The sequence below is a fragment of the Terrapene carolina genome, unplaced genomic scaffold, assembly GCF_002925995.2.
Source record: "Terrapene carolina triunguis isolate 2854851 unplaced genomic scaffold, T_m_triunguis-2.0 Scaffold210, whole genome shotgun sequence".
Lineage (NCBI taxonomy): Eukaryota > Metazoa > Chordata > Testudines > Emydidae > Terrapene > Terrapene triunguis.
Genome location: NW_020664561.1, coordinates 51,246,639 through 51,269,518, shown reverse-complemented (window position 1 = coordinate 51,269,518; position 22,880 = coordinate 51,246,639). Strand labels below are relative to the sequence as shown.

The 22,880-nt window shown below is 41.2% G+C and overlaps 1 protein-coding gene across 2 annotated transcripts in view; it reads left to right on the top strand.

The window, feature by feature from the left end:
• Nucleotides 1–22,880, top strand: part of LOC112121707 (VWFA and cache domain-containing protein 1) — a 199,782-nt gene that overhangs the window by 154,923 nt on the left and 21,979 nt on the right. For both annotated transcript variants that reach the window (XM_026655677.2, XM_026655676.2), the window contains exons 12-16: nt 7,319–7,436; nt 9,600–9,768; nt 12,197–12,339; nt 13,073–13,254; nt 15,590–15,700. In XM_026655677.2, the coding sequence (XP_026511462.1) occupies nt 7,319–7,436; nt 9,600–9,768; nt 12,197–12,339; nt 13,073–13,254; nt 15,590–15,700 (723 nt within the window). The remainder of the gene's footprint in view (nt 1–7,318; nt 7,437–9,599; nt 9,769–12,196; nt 12,340–13,072; nt 13,255–15,589; nt 15,701–22,880) is intronic.

The following is a 22,880-nucleotide window of genomic DNA, read 5'->3' as shown; positions in this document are numbered from 1 at the left end:
GGCTGCCGGTGCCTTTGACGGCACGTCGGCGGATGGTCCTTCTTCCACAGCAGCGATTGAGCTGCCGCTGAAGTCCCGCCGCTGTCTTGGGCGGCAGCTCGATTGGCTGCCGGTGCCTTCGGCGGCACGTCAGTAGAGGGTCCTTAGGGATGTTGCAGGGCCCTCTTAGGGGCGCGGGGCCCGATTCGGGGGAATCGGGTGAATCGCCCTAAAGCCAGCCCTGCTCTATCTATGTGCGCAACTTCACAGAGAACAGAGGCACACCCTCTGTCCCAAGTAGGGGTTGATGTGACAATACATGATTTAGAGAGAGAGAGAATCTGGCATTGGCCTATTTTGCTGGCTGTTGCCACATTGCTAAACCATGTGTGATTTGCTGTCCATTTGGGCCCCTTCACTGTTACTACTTCTCAGTGTTCCGCCTCTGACTGAATATTTGCATTTTGGGTTATTTTTTCTTGTGGAATCTCAATTTTTCTATCTTTATTTCTAAATTTACAATCCAAAAATGCCCCAATTAAAAATAATGGTAGTACTTAGCGCTTAAGTAGAGCCTTTCATCTTCAAAGGACTTTATAAATTTCAATCTTCACAACTCTTCTTTAAAGTCTATAAGTATCCTGATCCTCCACTTGCAGATGGGGAAATGAAAGAAGAGGTGTTAAATGATTTGCCCAAAGCCACAGAGGAAATCTGTGTCCAAATCAGGATTAGAATATGGGAGCTTCTGACTTGCAATTCTGTGCACGTACAACTAGCTGAGCTCTCTTTATAAAACACATCATTTCGATATTAGAAATACTTGCTTTGTCTTGGAGAAAAAAATTTGTATGAAGGACTACACAGGAGTTCCATGTAATAACAATGACTTTCTAGAAAGGGTAGTTGCACTATAAATGTACACTAAGTGTAGAACATCAAGGGTAATACAATACGCCTGAATTTAGGGCTAGTTTGTGGGTTTGCCACCAGCTCTGAGTAAAGGACAGCACATAGTTTCCCGGTCCCAGGAGCGGACTACGGTCTGTACTGTGACTTGGAAAGTCACAATCTGTTGCCTTATTTCTGCCTTGCTCCAAGGGAAAAGTAATCTGTGCCAGCCCAAAATCCATTGCAGATTACTTGCACTGGCATGCTAGCTCAGCTGCGCAGGCCAGCACATTGGGAGCCATGGAGCAAAGACTCAGTCTGGGCCCATTCACCTAGGTTGGAAGGGGGTAATATCAATTCCATAGAGGCTGCCCCCTCTCCCTGATGCTATGATATACGTTGCCAGGTGTGGCAATAAGGGGGGGCCCTTGTGACCCCATACTTCCCTGTGTCGGCACGTAGCACATGTCATGATTATGCTCCTAGTAGTGTTCACCTCGTGCATAGTCAGGATGCTGTGTTCATATGCAAAAACTGAGTTGTCACTCTGTTAAAATTCTCTGTATCTGAGATTGTTTGATCTTGTCTAGAATTATTTTTTTAATCCGGTTTGCTATTGGAATATAAATCTGCTCAGTGGGCTAAGTTTAGTGTCTTTAATTAAATTGCCTGTTTTTTTTTTTTTTTTTTTTAATCTACATTGCTATTCAATAGACAGGATTGGCATTCTCTGCTTACAAGAAGCTCAGGAGTAAGGTAGTATTAAAACTGAATCAACCCCGATCTGTGGAGTCAGGTCAGCTTTGAGATCAGTGATGATGACATGGGAAAATTGATACTACAGCAGTTTGGCAAGTGCCTGGTGGGGTGGCAGAGAGAGTTTCAAAGACTATTATTATACCCACTGGCCTTAAAATTACAAAGACCTAATCTGGGATGCTAGTCTTCCAGAAGTGACGCATTTTACAGCCTGTATTATAGGGTGGCTACTGTGTTGTAGGGTAGGATCAAGGCTAACAAAGGAGCCTGAGAGAGTTAAGCACCTACATTCAATGGGATTTGGGCAAATATCCTTTAGGCTTCTTTGAAAATCCCAGCCAAAAATTTAGTACCATTTTCATTAATGAAAACTCCTATATAAAGCTGAGGGCCACAATTTTAATGAAATAGATGCCTAAAGTTAGTGCCCTAATCCGTACTCAAGAACCTAAATAAATGGACAGATTTTCAAAAATGCTGTGCTCCTATTGGTATTCATTATTATGAAGACTTATGAAAGGATTGCTCTCTGTAAATACATCAGGGAGTGAGAGGAGTTAAACTAAGGGACAATTGTTGGGACAAGAACAAATAGATATGAACTGGCCATCGACAAGTTTAGGCCTGAGGTGAAGGTTTCTAACCATCAGAGAAGTGAAGTTCTGGAGCAGTCTTCCCAAGGGGGAATGTGGCCCAAAACCCTAACTTGTTTCAAGACTGAGTTTGATAAGTTTATGAAGGGAATGGTATGATGAGGTTGCCTACAATGATGTATGGCCAGCCATGACTGGTATTAGCAAATATCTTCAATGGCAGAGATGGGACACTAGATGGAGTGGGCTCTGAGGTTACTATAGAGAATTCTTTCCCAGGAGTCCAGCTGGTGGGTCTGACCCACATGCTCAGGGTCTAACTGATGACTATATTTGGAGTGAAGAAGGAATTTTCCCAAAGTCAGATTGGCGGAGACCCTTGAGGTTTTTCGCCTTCCTCTTCAATGTGGGGCTTGGGTCACTTGCGGGTTTGAACTAGAGTAAATGGTATATTCTCTGAATCTTGAAGTATTTTTAAATCAAGATTTGAGGACTTAAAAACATAAACAGCCATACTGGGTCAAACCAATAGTTCATCTACTCCATTATCCTGTCTTCCAATGGTGGCCAATGCCAGATGCTTCAAAGGGAATGAACAGAACAGGGCAGTCATCAAGTGATCCATCCCCTGTCATCCAGCCCCAGCATCTGGCAGTCAGAGGCTTAGGGACACCCAAAAGGTGGAGTTGCATCCCTGACCATCTTGGCTAATAGCCATTGATGGATCTATCCTTCATGAATTTATCTAATTCTTTTTTGAATCCAGTTATAGTTTTGGCCTTCACAACTTCCCTGGCAACAAGTTCCACAGGTTGACTGTGCGTTGTGTGAAGTAGTACTTAATTTTGTTTGTTTTAAACCTGCTGCCTATTCATTTCCTTGGGTAACCCCTAGTTCTTTTGCTATGTGAAGGGGTAAATAACACTTCCTTATTCACTTTCTCTACACTATTCATGATTTTAAGGACCTCTATCATATCCCTCCTCAGTCATTTCTTTTCCAAGCTGAAAAGACCCAGACTTTTTAATCTCTCCTCATAAGGAAGCTGTTCAATATCCTTAATAATTTTTGTTGCCTTTCTCTGTACCTTTTCCATTTCTAATCTATCTTTTTTGAGATGGGGCAACCAGAACTGCATACAGTACTCAAGGTGTGGGCATACAATGGATTTATATAATGGCATTATAATATTTACCGTCTTCTTATCTATCCATTTCCTAATGGTTCCTAACATTCTGTTAGGTTTTTTGACTGCCGCTGCACATTGAGCCGATGATTTCAGAGGCCTATCCACAATGCCTTCTTGAGTGATAACAGCTAATTTAGACCCCCTCATTTAGTCTATATAGTTGAGATTATACTTTCCAATGTTTCTTACTTTGCATTTATCAACATTGAATTTCATCTGCCATTGTGTTGCCCAGTCACCCAGCTTTGTGAGATCTTTGTAACTCTTCGCAGTCTGGTTTAGACACAACTATCCTGAGTAATTTGGATCATCTGCAAGCTTTGCCACCCTACAGTTTATCCCTTCTTCCAAATTATTTATGAAGATGGTGAACAGCACTGGTCGTCTCAGCACAGATCTCTGGAAGACACAGCTATTTACCTCTCTCCATTCTGAAAAGTGATCATTTATTCCTACCCTTTATTTCTTGTTTTTTTTTAACCAGTTACTGATCCATAAGAGGACCTTCCCTCTTATCCCATGACAGCTTAGTTTGCTTTAGAGCCTTTGGTGAGGGACCTTGTCAAAGGCTTTCTGAAAGTCCAAGTACATTGTATCCACTGGATCACCCTTGTCGGCATGTTTGCTGACCTCCTCAAAGAATTCTAATGGATTGGTGAGGCATGATTTCCCTTTATAAAAGCTGTGTTGAGTTTTCCCCAACAAATCATGTTCATCTGTGTGTCTGATAATTCTGTTCTTAACTATAGTTTCAACCAATTTGCCTGGTACTGAAATGAGGCTTATCGTCCTGTAATTGCCAGGATCACCTCTGGAGCCTTTTTTAAACATTGGTGTCACATTAGCTATCCTCCAGTCATCTGGTACAGAAGCTGATTTAAGCGATAGGTTACATACCAAAGTTGTTAGTTATGCAATTTCACATTTGAGTTCCTTCAGAACTCTTGGGTGAATACCATCTGGTCCTGGGACTTATTGCTGTTTAATTGATCAATTTGTTCCAAAACCTCCTCTATTGACCCCCTCAACCTGGGACACTTCCTCAGATTTGTCACCTAAAAAGAATCTCAGGTATGGGAATCTCCCTCAAATCCTATGCAGTGAAGACTGATGAAAAGAATTCATTTAGCTTCTCCGCAATGGCCTTGTCTTCCTTGAATGCTCCTTTAGCACCTTGATCATCCAGTGGCCCCACTTATTGTTTGGACGGCTTCCTGTTTCTGATATACTTAAAAATTGTTTGCTGTTAGTTTTTGAGACTTCAGTAACTCAGCCAGTGGTTACGGGTCTATTACAGGAGTAGGTGGGTGAGGTTCTGTGGCCTACAATGTGAAGGAGGTCATACTAGATTATCATGATAGGCCCTTTTGGCCTGAAAGTCTATGAGGAGGGGAGCTACCTTCAGAAGAAGGAATACACAAGATAAGGTGGTGAGGTTGCTTGATGTTGCATGGGATGTGTCATCTTGGAATTGATCATTTGTTTTATTGTTTAAATAAAACATTTGGAAACAAGGCATAGGTGAGTTTGATATGGTTGTTGGACAGGGCTGAGGATGTGTGTGAATGATAAAGGGGTGGAAAGGGGTTTCTATAAGTGCTTGGCTGGCTGAGTTCTTGGTGAAATGATTAATGTTGCTGGTATTTTATTATATTTATTGTATTGTAAATGATGCCTTAGGGTGCCTAGAGCCTTGGATAAGTGACACTCTTTTATTTTAAATCTAAATAAATAAATCAATATAATACATATAACAAAAACCCATCAAAATGAGTCAAAGGATGAAATGGTTGGAAAGAATTATCAAGAAAAGACTTCATGAAGAGCTAGATTACCAAGTAAGCAACAACCAGTTTGGGTTTGGGAATATTGCAGGAGAAGTACAGGGAGAAATGCAAGAAACTGAATTTAGTGTTTGTGGACTTAGAGAAGGCTTATAACAGAGTTCCTAGCGAACTGATATGGTGGTGCCTGTTGTCGCACAGCCTTCCAGAGGCATATGTTCAGACTATTATGGACATGTATGAGGGTAATACAACAACAAGAAGCAGCTGCAATGAGCCATTCACTATGAGAATAGGTCTATATCAAGGATCAATCTTAAGCCCATTCCTAAATGTGATTGTAATGAACACCTTGATGCAGGAGATTAGGAGAGAAGCTCCATTGAACATGCTTTTCGCAGGTGACATTTTTGTGTTGGGAAGATAAACGTGAACTGGAAAGGTATCTAGAAAGACAGAGGGCTGCATTAGAAGAAAATTGTTTATAAATCCAACCAAGAGAAGACTGAATACATATGAGGCTTCATTGAAAAGGGACAACAAGAAACCAATAAAAATAGTATTGAGTTACAATAAGAATGTGAGTGCTAGAAGTCGCATGAAAAGCACTTGGTGCAAATGGAGGGAATTGACAGCAATTCTGTGTGATAAGAATGTGCCAATTAAACTCAAGAGCAAAATGTATAAGATCATGATTAGCCCAGCCATGACGTATGGGTTGGAATGCTGGCCAGTGTGGAAGAGAGAAGTACAACTACTTCATGCTGCTGAAATGAGAGTGGGTAAGACAAGAACTGACAGGTTACACAATGAAATGGTATGAGCCAAGATGCAGGTAATCCCCCATCATGGAAAAGCTAAGGGCACGTCGACTGAGATGGCAGGACGTACGAGATGACGAGACGTCGAATATGTTGGTCGGAGAGTACACAATCGAGTAGTTACAGGACAAAGACTATAAGACCCAGAAAAAGGTGGTTCAAGACGCTGAAGGAGGACATGAAGAAGGTTGGTGTCAGCTTAGAAGACACACTTAACAGGAATGTTTGGAGATGAAGAACAAGAGCTGCCAACCCCGACTACACCTCTACCCCGATATAACGCTGTCCTCGGGAGCCAAAAAATCTTACCGCATTATAGGTGAAACCATGTTATATTGAACTTGCTTTGATCTTCCGGAATGCGCAGCCCCACCCCCCCGGAGCGCTGCTTTACCGTGTTATATCCGAATTCATGTTATATCGGGCCGCGTTATATCGGGGTAGAGGTGTAATGTGACACGGTGAAGGCAAAGAACTTCACTCCAACAACAGTCTCAGAAGGTGCTTGTACATATTGTATTTATGTTCCCTGCACTCCAGCTCTACTTCTTAGCTCCATTCTTAAAGGCAAGCATGGTATTAAAATATAGAAAACTCTTGAAACTTCAAGAGTAACTGACAATATCCTATCCTGCTAACAAAAATGGAATAGGCAGAGATACAGCATGTTGTGTGTGAACAGTTCTGCAAATGGTAATTTAGATCTAATTTTAAATCTGTCGACCCTTTGTTCCTTTGAAATAGAGAGCGAATTAGTGCCATTCCAATATCAACATTATCGCAAGACAGAACAAACTATAATTGTGTTCTCTATGAACAGTGCTTAATTGGTAATGAAAGAGGTGATGGAGCTCAAGCAATTAGGTGCTGGGGCTCAGGCAATTTTTTTTTACTTTCATAACTGACGCAGGAAACCCAGAGGTGCCAGGGCTATGAACGGCCAAGCCCAGAGGTGCCAGGGCTCAGCCCTGGCAAGCCCGAGCATGAATTAAACACTGTCTCTATGAATTATTGAGTAGAAATTTAGGAACCAAGTTACCTCTGCTTCACCATTTGTACTGAAAAAGGCAACTCTTACTCAAACCTTACTACATTATACATGAGTGTAAATTACAGTTAAAATAGATAAATGCATGAACAGCAAACCAAAGCATTCTGTTCTTTCTTAATTAAATGCAGATTTTATCCAGCCCTTTCATGACTAATCATGCTTTTTGTATAAAAATGCAGCAGATGGTTTTGTTTGATTCACAACTATTTCCATGTTGAATAAAAGTTGGATATTATTTATTGTCCCCGTAGCCTCCCTCTGGGCAGTCAGATTATTACAGTCCCAGTGAACTCCTCACTGTCTTGGCATGTAAACAAACTGAGAGAAATTGGAAAAGAAGCCTACAACGTCAGCTATGCCTGGAAAATGGTAAGAGATCTTACTTTTGAATGGTAGCATATAGTTTTAATGTATGTTAATATATTGAAGCTTGAGTAGTTTGAATTTTAATTATACAGGAACAGTATGAATGTGTCTCTTATTATGGTAAATAACCTCACATTCCATGAAATTGTAGCTTCAAATTTATTATAATTTAATCCTCAGAGACACATGCATACAGGCCTGTGTATAGTGTGTGTGCTATTAATGTACATGTCCATTATATGTTATATAATAGATATGTACACGCACAATTATAGTACATATTTTCCCAAAGGAAGACAGTCTATACTGAACTATGTCACACTATAAAGTCTTAGAGCAAAGCTCAAGTACTTGAACATATTTCACACACAGACTCAAGATAAAACTACAGACTTACACTATAGTGTTTGCATGTAGTTTATTATTATTAAAATGCTGATACTAACAAAAAAGAGAAAAAAACTTTTAATTTTATTAGACACTTTCAAACTAATCATTGGCTGAAATTTTTTTTGGGGTGGCTGTAGATGGGTGTCATTTTAAATGCTGAATTGTCCCTTCCTACTGTGTACTGCTTAATGCAGTTTAGATAGAAACGTCAATATGAATAAACTTTAACAACATTGTTCACGATCAAGACATTAAAATTTCCTTTTAAGCATTAGTTGTAGTTATGCACTACTGGAAACCCTTATATCTGTATAGGGCATGAGTCTACCATGTAATATGCAAGGCTGAGTCAGGTACTCTCATATTCATAGGGATTTTATTTTCAATGCTCTGTCTAGTTTTCCCCAGTACATATTTTGCATTCAAGTCAGATGCAATACCTTGCAGAAATCTCTCAACACCAATTAAAACAACAAAATATCCCCAAATACTACCCTCAGTGGAGCAAAAAACTCCTGTGCATAATCTAGATGAATTCATAATTGCTAGATTCTTACAGAATAAAATCAATTAAAATGGAATGGAAACTATATGGAAGCTTTTAATTCTGCTGTAATCATTAGAAAGATCATATTTAATGGGAGGATTTGGCAGGCCAGCATCATTACCATCATTACCCAATTGCAAGGGGAAAAAAAGATTCTAGCAGCCCATTCGCTTTTCAGTTTATTTTGTGAACAAATCTGGGTACTTATCTTGACCAAGGGAATAAAATGAAATCTACAACTAGATATAATGCAGGCAAATTTTGCTAATACCAAGAATAATTGGCTAATTGCTTTGTGTCAACAAACCTAGCAGGTACTGGTGGATCGTTTCCCTAAATTAATTTGAATATAATCTAAGAGATTATGCTGAGCGGCATCATGTACTAGAAGTTCATGTAGGTGTGTTCCTGGAGCTAGTGTTGCCCTGTTGAAAGGCTGCATTAAATATCAGACAGCCTTACAGTCTGGTAATTCTGCTGCCAAGTTTTTCTAACCTGATGCACGTAAGTATTCAAACCAGCAAAGCAAGCAATCCATCCAACACTGGATTGGAGGAATAATGATGATGTCCTTGTATTATTGTTCATTTGCATTTTTCAAAATGGGAAACAGGCTACAAAGAGGTACATTGTATTCTGTTTCCATTTGTGAACTGCAGTTCTCTTGCCCGTAATGAAGTTTCATGAAGTATCCACACAAAAGCATCAGAGTTTAGATATTATGTTTAAAAAAAAATGTGAAAACAAAAATGTGTGCGCTAAGCATCAACTTTGAAGAAGTCTTTTTTTTTTTTTTTTTTTTTAAGTATAACTCGATGGCTTTAATACACTTGGGATAATTGATCAAAGCACATACCTTAGTTATGTGGACTGTACTGCTGCCATTGGAAACCCTAAAGTCTAAGGCCTCAATCCTGCATTTAGAACAGTTTGAGCATGACCTGGCACCCATGCAGCACCTCCCCACAAAGTTCTCTCTGCAGAATCAGGGCCTTACTCCTGGAGTATGGGGAAATTCAGCAATTTCTAGAGGTGATTAATTTCACAGAGAGAGTAGGGAATATGCTGCTTTGGCGTATGGGTAAAGGTGATGACACCTTCCAGTGTACAAGAAACTGAGGAATTAAAAAAGTGGGGGCGGGGAATAGGGGGAAAGAAATTGAAAATCAATTAGATAAAACCTTAGTTAAAACTTTTTTTCAGTCTAATTTTTAGTCCTTGTTTTTCAGGCCCAAGACACATCCTTCATTCTTTGTGTTGTGGTAATACAGCCAGAAATACCTGTTAAACAGCTCAAGAATCTGAACACCATCCCTAGCAGCAAGCTACTGTATCATCGACTGGATCTATTGGGCCAGCCCAATGCCTGTCTGCACTTCAAGCAGCTGGCGACCTTAGGTACAACAATCCCTCACCTCATCTTTATCTCATGCACATTTTTGTAGAGCTGATTGGAAAATAGAAAACATCTTTAGTTCCAATCCTTGTCAAAATATTTCTTCTTTTAAAAAAAATTTTTTTTAAAAACCTTTCAAGGGAAATTTTCTATCCTGCTTCACTTTTTTCACTGCTTCACTTTTTCTGATTATAGCTAAACTGTGCAACCCTTACATTCATGGCACTTAGTCACCTGAGTATTCCTACTGCAATTCGTGGACTGCTCAGGTGAGTAAGTGCTTATTAAAATGAATGAGACTTGCACAGTCTAATTCTTAGAAAATAGGGTATATTGGGTCTGTTGACTTTGGATTTATGCAAATTTTTCACAGACATAAATATTTAATATCATCCATCTGTGTGAAGAAATCAGAAGATATAGCTCATGAGGAAGTCAGGATTTTAATATTCTTTGAAATCTTTTAATGTGAGATTTTCCAGACCTCTGAAACCTACATAAAAATTTCAAGTTCAATAGTATATCTTTCAAAAAAGGATATTTCGTCTTTCTATATATCAAACTTTGTAATCAACTCCATTCATTTCAGTATTTGCATTGATGTCATGGACAGAGGGATTTGGCCTCAGAATTATATGATAATACAAGTTTTAATATATAGAAAGGAGAGAACTTTTTATAATCCTTTTAAAAAAGATGAATCTAGAGGTTGTATACAAGTTTGAAAGGTTTGCAATCTTACACATTTGAAGATTAAAATTCTGATTTCTCCCTGGAGTTTAAACTAAATTACTCATAAACAGAGTAAGCGTTCATGAAAAAGGATATAGGCATCATTGTTCGACAACTCAGCAATGACATTTGCTCATTGTATGGTGATGCTCCAAACAACTAATAAGATGTTGGACTGTATTACAGAGGAACTAGATGATGATATGGAAACTATTGTATCATTATGTAAAACACTACGTTCTTGTCTTGAATATAATGCCCAGTTTTGATAAAAGGGAACCGCATAATGGTCTCACCTTAGAAAAGATGTGACATTAATGGAAAAAGTCCAGGGACGCTCGCCAACAATGTTGAGAGACTCACTATGAGAAAAAATATATAATTGATTCAGACAGTTTAGGCTGGAAAGCTGATGAGGAAATACAATAGAAGTTTATTAAGTGATGACTGGGGTAGATAAGGCTGCTACATGTGCAGTGGCATGCTTTGGGAGTGGTGTGGAAAAATGGAGAACCTTTCCACTGTCTAAGTATTGTCTCTCTAAGGTGCTGGGAATGTCTTCCCCTGGAGACAGTTGCACACTGAGAAAAACAATAAGATGAACATTATCTTTATCAACTATTCAAGGGAAAAAACCCAATTTCTCAGCATCCCAGCCCCTGCATTATCATTGTGTGATTTTTGTTTGTTCATGTTCTGTTTTGGCTTTGCCTTTTAAATATCACATTTCTTGCTCAATGAAAGCATACACCCAGACTATTCTCAACATCTCTTGTAGTCACTCTTTTTGCCCCCTTGTTCATGTTAGCAAACTCGTTCCACCAGTTTTGTCAGACTTGTGTTTTTTGTGCCTCTCCCTGTGTTAATGACCTGAAAGTCACAGCTGTTCTTCGAGGTGGCCCCTGCAGAGTCCCACCTAAACCCCGTTTTCTCTCTCAAAGTTATTTGAGTCTCATCATTGGCTTCCCCATTCTCCATGTATTGTGCTAACCTTCACAACTTATTTGTATTATTTTATCATGTCATTTTAGCCATCCCTTCACTCTACCAATGTCAGCCTTCATCAGCTTCTCTTGCCAGCACCTTTGCACTTTTTGTCCCAAGGCTAAGATCCCCATTAAGCCACTACCCTGTCTTCCTCAACAGCCCACTTTATGAGTTGCTGCTTCTGCAGTGCTGCAGAATGCGGTCAGCTGATAATGGCTAGACAGGCAGTGAAGTGAGGCTGCTGTTACTGATCTGCTTGTTTCCCTTAACACACTGAAACCACCACCATCTACAGCAAGACACTCAAACCCTCCTTACCTTACAAAAAGGTGCACATAACCAGCCTGTTCAAAGCCATGTTCGTATGACTGTGAAATAGACATTTTATTGTAACCCATGTATCTTGCATTATAACATTCCAAAGTTTGAAATGAAAAGTAGGTTTCAAAACAAAAGAGGACATGATCTGTGCTTATAAGTCTTACTATTATTATTTGGGATGATAATCCTCATGCTTCCAGGCAAAAACTGGTGATCAGCTTGTGTCAGGAAGAGATTCCCTACCCTCCATACTATAGTACTGTACCTTCATCATAGAGCTATAGTCTCAAACAGGATACTACATCAGATGGTGTTCTGTGATGGGATGGCATGTATTATATACCGAACATAGTGCTTTGTTTTTAATCCTCTAATACTTTGTTATTTCAGAAAGTCCCACCGTAATGCTGTCTGCAGGTAGTTTTTCTTCTCCATATGAACATCTGAGCCAACCTGAGACCAAACGGATGGTGGAACACTACACGGCATACCTCAGCGACAACACCCGTCTTATTGCTAACCCTGGGCTTAAAGTATGTTATTTAAATCCGTCTTCTCCCTCCCTTCCCCCGTCCTGCCCTTGTTGGTCACCATGCTGGTCCCCATTTCACATGTGTCCTTTGGGTTGGCTCTTGGCCTATGGGAGTGTTGGGCATGTAGGATACTAGGATTTTCGTCTCTTGGTGCAGAGACACTGTGCTCAGCCCTTCTGGCTTGGAGAAGCAGTGTGAACTAGTGCTTGGAGAAGCAGTGTGAACTAGGTTGAAAGGAATCCTGTACACTCCTCAACTGGGTGGATGGGGGCTCTGACATGAGGGCTTCATGAGAAATTGGAGGGAGGAAGGGGCTCAGAGACCACAGGGGTGGGAGGAGGGGCCCTTTTCCACAGGAAGAAAGTTTACAAGCTGCAATTAGAATTAACAATATGCAGAACGGTGCTGTAATAAACATTGGGTCAGAAGATACCTTTGTGTGTTTATGCATTTATATGAGAAAACTTTGTTTTATGTACAAATGGGGCAGTATTTATATTTACCTGAAGTGAAAAGCAAATGTTAAAAGCTGTGCAGATAATAACAATATTTCATTATAACAAGCTTTTTTCTTTACTTGGAATTTGCTAGATCCATCTGGTGTGAGAAGATTTTAAAGAAGTAATTGGGTTTAGATTATCTCTGATAGGTCTTTAGGAAACCCTGCAAGCAGCTTATTATCTTTTCATGCAAGTCTTAAAGGAACCCTGCTAGGTCTGTCTTTGTTTTGCAGTTCTCTGTCAGAAATGAAGTAATGGCTACCAGTCACGTCACAGATGAATGGATGACACAAATGGAAATGAGTAGCTTGAACAGTTACATTGTCCGCCGTTACATAGCAACGCCCAATGGGGTGCTCAGAATTTATCCTGGTTCTCTCATGGACAAAGCATTTGATCCCACTAGGAGACAATGGTGAGTTTTAGGGTCCCGTTATCAAAGGTTTCAAAAATCTTAGAGGGTAATAATATTGCACTGGGGAAAATATTTCATGTAGGATTAATAGAAAGGCCATGTTTGTAAAGGATATTCAAATACATTTCTAATTAAATAATTTATATGCTCGGTAAAATATATTGTGTTTAATAGTAATTTTACTAGAATCTTTATTTGCTGTAAATCATAATTCTTTATTGTGATAGTTTCTATTTCTTATCCCTTTATACAGCATAAGAATAAAAATATTTACAACTTTAAACTAAGGTCCATGCTGTTACTTTATTCATCCTTTAGGATCTATCAGCGTTAATTTCAGCTCCTCGTGGCAATTTTGGTTATTGATACTTTATGCAGCAGTTTTTGTTTGCAATGGATTTTCTTACTGTACACCTCTACCTTGATATAACGCTGTCCTCGGGAGCCAAAAAATCTTACCGCGTTATAGGTGAAACCGCGTTATATCGAACTTGCTTTGATCCGCCGGAGTGCACAGCCCCGCCCCTCCAGAGCACTGCTTTACTGTGTTATATCCGAATTCGTGTTGTATCGGGTAGCGTTATATCGAGGTAGAGGTGTATTTCCAAATAGGAATTTTCTGGCTAAGTGCATAATTAATAGCTGCAGTTAACATATGATTTAGGAAAATTATATATATAAAACAAATGAGATTTGACACGAGAGAAATCTCTTGAGTGTGTTTTAACGTATGCTTTGTTAAAAGAAGTCAGCCAGGTGGTGCTGCAGTATGGCTCTGAACAATCAAGTTAGAGACTGGGGTACATAAGTAAACTTAGCATTCCTACCCTGTGGCTTTATTAGCACGGCTCTAAATCACTGGTGGCATTGCTTGTTCCACAGCTCCACTACCCCACATCTCCCCTGAAAAATAATTACCATAGTTCTGGACTGGCAGTACTCACCTTTCTTTGGGTCTTTTTCCTCTCCAAAGTTCAATCATTTACAGTTGTGTAATTTTTCTCTCTTCACACAATTAGCTGGCTTTGTGGAGCTCACACTATAAATGAACTGTATACAGCAGTGGTGGGCAACCTACGGCCCATCAGGGTAACGTGATTGCGAACCGCAAGACATTTTGCTGACGTTGACCGTCCACAGGCACGGCCCCCCGCAGCTCCCAGTGGCCGCGGTTTGCCGTTCCCAGCCAATGGAAGTTGTGGGAAGCAGTGGGCCGCAGGGACATGCTGGCTGCCACTTCCCGCAGCTCCCATTGGCTGGGAATAGCGAACTGTGGACAGTGGGAGCTGCGGGGGACCGTGCCTGCAGACGGTCAACATCAGCAAAATGTCTCGCAGCCCACAATCAGATTACCCTGATGGGCTGCAGGTTGCCCACCACGGATATACAACATTTACAAACACCTTTTTCCCTTTATTTAGAAAATAAATGTTTGTGTGTGTATATAGACTCCTCTCCCCCCTCCTCACTCCCCTCCCACCCCTGAGTAAAGGGATTCTATCAACTTGAAAGCTAATAAATTCTTTTAAAAAATGAGGAGTCATTTCAGGTATTGCCCCTGACACTGTCTACCAGCTTTTGTGATTTTTACATGCACATTTTTCTTTTCCTGGTTCCTGGGTAAAAAACCCACACAAACAACAAGGGAAACTCTTTGGCTATAAAGCAGATAACAGTGAAATTGTCTCTGCTCAAAGTGATGTCACATGTGCAAAGTAAACAAATTGGAAAAAGAGAGAGACAGTTTTACTTTCACCTCTTACAGTTGGAGAACCTGGAGGTGTTACTTGTCACAATGACGTTAAAAAATTCTGATGTAAGTGTGAGTTATTTTAGGTGGCAGTAACCCTTCAAATTAATAATATGTAATATTCATTTTGCTTTTTAAGTTTGCACATGTGAGTTTTGTTTGTATAAAAGAATGCTTTCGCCTTTCCTCCTATATTTTCTACACATGAATTTAACCACACTTTGTTCAAGGATGTATGCCCCAGTTGGTTTTTAAATCCAACATTATTCAGAATTAGATTTGATTTAAATAATCTAAATATTTTACTTTACGTTAATGTGATACAGTGAAATGTGTTTGTACAGAATAATGTAGTATGATTTTTCATGTGGACATTATCCAGTAACATTATTCTACTGAGTTAGCCTGTTTTGGGCCCTGATCCTGCTTACAAAAAAACTCCTACTTAACTTCCAATACGGTGAGCTTTGACTTCAGTAGTGCTGCTTACAGGGCATTCAGTTAAATACTTGTGTAAGCCTCATTTTTTACATTTAAAATGACTGGTTTTCATTCATAAATAATGCTTGTTTTGGTCTTTACTAGGTACTTGCATGCAGTGGCTAATCCGGGGCTAATAACTTTCACTGGTCCCTATTTAGATGTTGGAGGAGCTGGCTATGTTGTTACAATCAGCCACACTGTTCATTCTTCAAGGTAAAATTTCATTTTGAATATTTGATCAATCCAAAAATCTGTGAATTGACTTGTAAAGACGTTATCTGTGATCAATTTATTTTTGCTAGAGCCCCAATAGGCCAGGTGCTTCCCAATGGGAGCAGGCACAATGCTTGTCCTAAAAGAGCCTTCAGTAAAATGGAAAGAATGTACACAGATGCAGGGGAAACATCCAATTAAAGCTCTGTTTCTGGAAAATCCGTTCTGGGAGAGAGTTGCACAGATTGGTCTTTTGGAGGTTTATCAAAACTTGAGTTATAAGACCAATTTCCTGAAAGGTTTGTTGTGCCTGAATGTGATTATGGGTGAATGGGAGTAGAGTTTTGATATACATAAAATGTAGACATGAAAAAAATGCCCCTTGAATCAAGAATTTTGGTGTATACCCCCTACCCTTGCAGTTGCTAGCCTTGTGTTATGCCACTAGCTTTTTGATGAGGATTTTTAGAAATAAGCCCATCTTCTAGTTAAACTTCTTCTGTGTATGTTTGACTACATCCTTCCCCCTCTTCTTGAAGGAGAAACTTTATCTTGTTTCATGTGTGTTCTTTCTCTAAACCAGGGGTCGGCAACCTTCAGCACACGGCCCATCAGGGTAATTCACTGGCAGGCCACGAGACATTTTGTTTACGTTGACCGTCCGCAGGCACGGCCCCCGCAGCTCCCAGTGGCCGCGGTTTGCTGTTCCTGGCCAATGGGAGCTGTGGGAAGCGGCGCGTGTCCCTGTGGCACGATGAATCACGGCCAATGGGAGCTGCAGGGGCCGTGCCTGCGGATGATCAACGTAAACAAAATGTCTCGCCGCCCGCCAGCGGATTACCCTGATGGGCCATGTGCCGAAGGTTGCCGACCCCTGCTCTGAGTGGTACTCACGTTAGATCTATTTTTTCCAGTGTAGTCTTAAGAAATACACACTTTCTCAGTTGGGCACTTACACACACACACACACACACACACACACACGCTCGCTCTCTCTCTCTCTCTCTCTTTTCTATATATTAATAACCTCCCCTTATTGCCCTCTTCTTTTCCCATCCCCTCCTCTGCACAAGACAACCAAGTATATGCCATGTACGTCCCAGCATAAAATTTTTAATTTCCTTGAGACAACATTGTTCTTTTAATACAGTCTAATGAAGAAAAATTAATGGTGAGCCAGACTGTGGTTATTAGCCAGCGGTTCCATTGAGCAGCACTGGCACAACGCCTCCTGGAACACAGGGGAAGCATGCAATGCCCTTAGAAAATGGTGCAATATACACTCCTCTCTGCACACAGCCAGTTCCCTACACCATTGTTCCCATTTTGGGGAGGCTAGTGCCACTGGTGGTGAGAGACCTGTACAACCCTTGCACTCACTGGGCTGTGTGTAGTTTTCCACCCCTAATCAGGAGAGCAGGGAAGTTAGGGGAAGGTAGCTTCCACTAACCTCCTCGGCTGCCTGTGTACCTATGCATGAGAGCAGCATTGTTAGTTTTCATAGTGAATGTCATGGCATATAGGTCATGGACTATAGTGTGGGTCAAAGGAAATAGAGCAGCCAGATTTCACACAAATTTTAAACTGCGATTGGCATGTTGGGAGATTATATCTGTGTCCCCCTGAACTTTTTAGCATGTTGCACTATCAGCTTTCGGCCCCTTCATATACACTATCTGGGAGCATAATTTGTGTAGCTCCTTTGAAAGCCTCTGCTCTTCTAATTAGCTTTTCATCTAACATGGCTACGTGTTTTTCTAAAACGAGAACGTTCTCCTCTTCCCTCATTGCTTCAATTCCGGTATATTGTCAGATCCTCGTAGCTTGAGTTATTTACTTACAATATTGCCTTAGTCAGGTCTGTCTTATGGGTACCAATGTGAGCAATGCTATGTCTGTGCTAGCAGTACCCAAACTTTGGTCTGTGAAGCAGTTACGGGGGGTCTGGAGGAGGAGCAGGAAAGCCTGTGCAATGGGAGAAGAGAAGGGCAGCAGGAAGCAGCAGAACCGGGGGGAGATGGGGACAGAACAGATGGAGAGGAAGATGAGATAGCCAAATAGACTGATCAACTTTTTCCTTAGTTTCCTGAAATTATTGTTCCATGTAAGTAATTGCTGTATTTGCCATAGTGATGTTACATGGTCGTAATTGGGAGGGGAGGTAATTTGCACACTTGCAAATGGGGAAGGTAGGGCCATAAGACACTTTGAGGGTATATCAAACTCAGAATAACCCCCCTTCAGGCTAACACCTAATGCCCCTTCCATCTACACACACATTGTGCTGACCCAGGACCCCATGGGGATGGAAGGTCTGAGTCAAGCCGGGACTCAGCATTCAAGCCCTGTTGCTTTGCAGTACAGACTCAGCCCCACTAGACTCATGCTCTGGGAGTCTGCCAAAAGTACCCACAGGCTGACTTTCTTTGTCCTCTAGACAGTCACGTTTTCCTACACTGCACCACAAAGGGCTAGAGCGGCCACATTTTGGGAGGGTATATGGGTGGGATATGAGTGGCCAGACTCCGGCCCGCATCATTCAGTGTGGATGCTGGAGCCCCAGGTTCAGCAATTCCTAACCTGGGGTTTCAAATGAGTGTAGATGCTCAAGCCCTAGGTTAATAAAACCAGGGTCTGCTAACTCAAGCTCTACTAAATCTGAGCTTACATTGCAATGTAGACATACCCTGAATTTCTCTATATGAAATTTGGAGAGCCCCTGGCCTGTGCCATTCAAAACTTAGAGCTTAGCCATTTTGTGCTAGAATGTCCAAAAATTTACTTGTTTATGTGGGAAGAAACTGTACATCCCAGCCTCTATATGCACAGACAGGAAACAAATCAAAACAAAAGAGCCATCCCCACTTCTGGAACAACACACCACCATAGCTATAAACACCATCCTGATGTAGGAAAATACATTTTGTGTATTGCTGATTCTTCTATGACTAAAAAAAAAAAAAGTTAATGTAGGGCCTCCCATTTTAAGAAAACGTTCAGTGTGTTTCACTTCGTTTCTGAGTTGACATTCATTGCTGCATGTCTTCTGTCATTACTGTCAAGAGACTCTGAGGAGAGGGGTGAGGTTTTATATATAAAACCCTTTCACATATTGAAGTGATCCTTTGTGATTCAGAGATCAGACAGTTTAAAATAATTTGTCTTCAGGCCAGACATCCAACCAAATGATGAGATTCCATCAGATTAGGGTATACAATCTTTAAAGAGTTCAGTTTTCACTTCTATAGCATACTTCATATTGAACACTTTCTTAATATTCCTGCTAGAGACACTGTAATATTTCAGAGATAAATATTAGCCACTCAGTTTGGTTTGTATGAGGAATCTGTTCCAGCATTTTCATTGGTGAGCCATCTGCTATACACACTCCAACTAACATCCCAGCAGGAAGAACTTGGTTTCTAGCATTGCTCTGCTAAATAGTTCACTTGGCCAGCTCTGAGTTGGGGACATTAGTGGCAGTGCTGTTTCTAAACACTAAAATATTGAGGGCTGCTTTTAGTTTTTCTACGGAAATATGTAGACTTTGTTTGATCTTTCCCACAGCAAAACATCTGTCCATCTTCCTTGGCAGGAGCATCAGTCAGGGCTACGTAACTATGTGGAGCTTTTCACATAGGGAATCATTTAAGAGAATAAGAGCTTCTTCTTTGAGGACAAAAATGTACTGGCTCTTTGTGGTGATATATCAATTTTTTATTCTGTTTTGTTTAATAAGAGACAGTTCAGATCATTTCAAGGAGACTTATATAGTTGTCGTTGAGGCTCCAAGTATTGCTAGGATCAAAAGGATATTGTCCCATGGGATAAGCCCCCAAATTAGGTTTTGTGTTTAAAAAAACATTCCAAAGGCCTAATGTTTTCATTAGAAACAGCTATTCAGATTCAAACAATTCCTGCTGCTGTTTGGGACCTAATATTACAGCATTATGTTACCAGGAAGTGAAATTGCAAAGAGACCTATAAACAAAAGTGAAACTGATCAATAAATTTTCATTGTCCAAGCTGAATGAAATATCCCAAGAAAATAAGCAGCAGCAGTGAGAAGTAAGATGTTTTCATTGTAATAATCTAAATTGTAATTAATAACCGAAGTTAATTTCCTTGTTCAAATATAATTTTTCACTTGATTGTGCCTCTTAACTTCTTCCATGCTCTCAGCCAGTGTGATCATCTTGTTCATACCTTGCCAGTGCACAATACTTGAACTTCTTCTGTTGATGTTTGATGTAATCAGAATACATCAATGAAATGACTGTTTCTCTCTTGTTCCTATTATATACGGCATAGTATTTGCTTCCAAAGGTTGGGAAAAAGACAAGCCATGCACAAAATAATGTTTTTTCTACTACAGAATATATCAGATAATTGGAAGGGATTAGTACCCAAAAGTGAAGTTAAAATAATACTTTTAGAAGCCTTTTGTATGGCTTTTACAGAGAGAGAGAGAGAGAGAGAGAAAAGACATCTTCAGGACATTATAGTTCTCCTTCTTGTTATATAGAACCAAATATGATTGTATTACACTGGAATCCTGTCTCCCTGAAATTTTTTAAGATAAGAACAGATTTAATTTAATGTTTCTGTTAAAAGACTATATGCTTGATATGGCCAAAGGGATTTTTAGGTAAAATATAGCTACAGACAAAAAGTCTTAATTAGTGCTGTCGCTGGGAAGATATTTCATTATTATTTACCTTTATAGGATTAAACTTCAAGAGCTAAGTTAGCAAAACCATCCTCTAAAGTGCCACTAGTAACATTTTTGAGACTGCAAACCGGTCTTTACACACTCTGTGTTCTGTGATGTCTACCTGACTTGCGCATGCAAATAGATATGACCTCATGTTTCTGTGGATTTTTGCCTTCACAAAACTAAAGGCACAATTTTTGTGCGGGCTCAGTTTTGTGCAGGGAACAGTTTTAGGATTGACTGAAATTATGGACCTCAGTGCATATATTGTGGAACAACATGAGCACGATCACTTCATCAGGCCAGCTTTCTTTTAGATGGGTGGAGTCATAGCACAGACAGGTTTCTTTAATCCACTAGAACTGATTGATCTGCTTTTTATTTGTGTGAAAAATCATCAGATGGTCAGCATCTGGAATATTGGCAAAGAAGCCCCTGCTGCATCGTGAGCAGGGCCGGCTCTAGGATTTTTGCCGCCCTAAGCAAAAAACAATTTTGGCCGCCCCCCTCCCCCGTTTTTTAATTACCCCCACCCCCGCCTCAACTCCGCCCCTTCCCCAAATCCCCAGCCCTGCCTCCTCCCCCCAGGCTCTCAAGCCTGGGAGGGAGGGGGAGCAGCGGCGCGCGAAACAGCCATTTTGCGCGCCGCGGCCACTCGGGATCTCCCCCTCCCTCCCAGGCAGCAGCAGCAGAGGTGAGCTAGGGCGGCCGCGGCACATTTTTAGGGGAGGCATTCTGGCGTCGGCCATGCCGCCCCTAAAAATGTGCCGCCCCAAGCACCAGCTTGTTTTGCTGGTGCCTAGAGCTGGCCCTGATCGTGAGGCCAGCTGTCCCGTTCCATTGGCTGCTGTATCTAGGCATTGACATTTTTGATTCTATCTTCACAGATGAAATTCTTTTAAAAATTTTCAAAATAGTATTAAATTAAATAGGTCTATTCTCCTATTATAGGGTGCTTAGAAGGGAAACAGGCATTAACATAATCTCTGGTAAGTGGGTATACAGCAGTGGTCCCCAAACTTTTCAGGGTCACACACCCCTTAACACCCAGTCCGGGAGCCAGGGCTGGAAGCGCTCTGGGGCGGGGGGGGGAGGGAAGAGAGAGAGATGCAGAGAGGGGTAAGGGGGCTGAGGGCGGATCTGGGGCCAGGAGCAGGGCAAGGGCTGGGTGCGGCGCCATGTCTGGATGCGAGGCCAGGAGCCAGGGCCATGACTGGGGGCAGGGCTAGAGCAGAGTTAAGTGTGGAACAAGGCAGGGTGGCGCTCCCTTCCCGCCACCCATGGGGGCTGGCCCGGGCCCTGCTGTGCCCCCCCCCCGAACATTCCTCCGCACCCCCCGTAGGGGGGCATGCCCCACAGTTTGGGAACCTCTGGTATACAGTATCCCAAAGAAGGGGGTCCCTTCTTCCTGTCACACACTCTCGTGGTGCTCCTAGGAGGAGGCCCTGCCAAGCCAGACAGCAGCATGGGGATTTGGGGGTTAAATCCTGGAAGAGTGTGGAGGTGGGAAGAAGAAGTTGATGTCCTATCTAGAAGAGCCTGGGCTCAGGGACATTTACAGGGAGCATCTAGGCTATTCTCCTGAGAAAGGAAGAAGGATTTGCCAGGATAGGGAGCTTTGGAAACACAAGTGATGTCATAAGATATGATGTCCTGTTTGTTGTTTTGTTTTGGAGTTAGGGTGACCAGATGTCCCTATTTTATAGGGACAGTCCCGATATTTGGGGCTTTTCACACTTGCTATCTGGTCACCCTATTTGGAGTTCACAGGCTCTTAACCTGCTAAAAGGGAATGTCGCTGGAGACTTTGCTGGTTTGGGCTCTTTTAGTGGAACAAGAACCCTCTAAACAAACCAGAACCCTAAGAAAGCATATTGTTTTGTTGTGAACTTTCTAACCGGCCACCAGTCTCTGGCCACGAGCACTCTTGGGAGTACTGCACAGTTAATGGAGAAAACAGCACGGGTGGGAAAATAAAGGCAAATGATTGAGGAATAGGAGAGCTTTCCAGCACTGTTGTGAAAAATACTTTGGCATATGTGCTCCAAGATTGTGTTTTGTAGGTCTTTGATGTGTCAGTTGCTAAGGTAACCATGTGTATTCTTGAGCTGCTGAGCAAAATGGGGACACCAGCAGACCTCCACATATGGACAGGATACTATAATGCGCAGCAGCTGCTGCTGCTCTTAATCATCCACAAAAACTGAAGATCCTGCTTTATTCCTGAATGTGAATTTTCATTACTATGTCCAAGTGTGGTTTCTCTATGCTGGAAAATTACATTGTGGCAGAACACGTTAACTAACATGATTTTAAATGCAATTTAGCCCTCAGTGTGTGTCTGTCATCATGTCAGCAAGGACTCACCCCAGGGTTAACCGCGATGAGCTTGATAGGATGTTAAACATGGCAGTCTTTGTCTGCAAGGAGTGTTTAGTATAGTATTAACTATATTTTCAGCCCCTA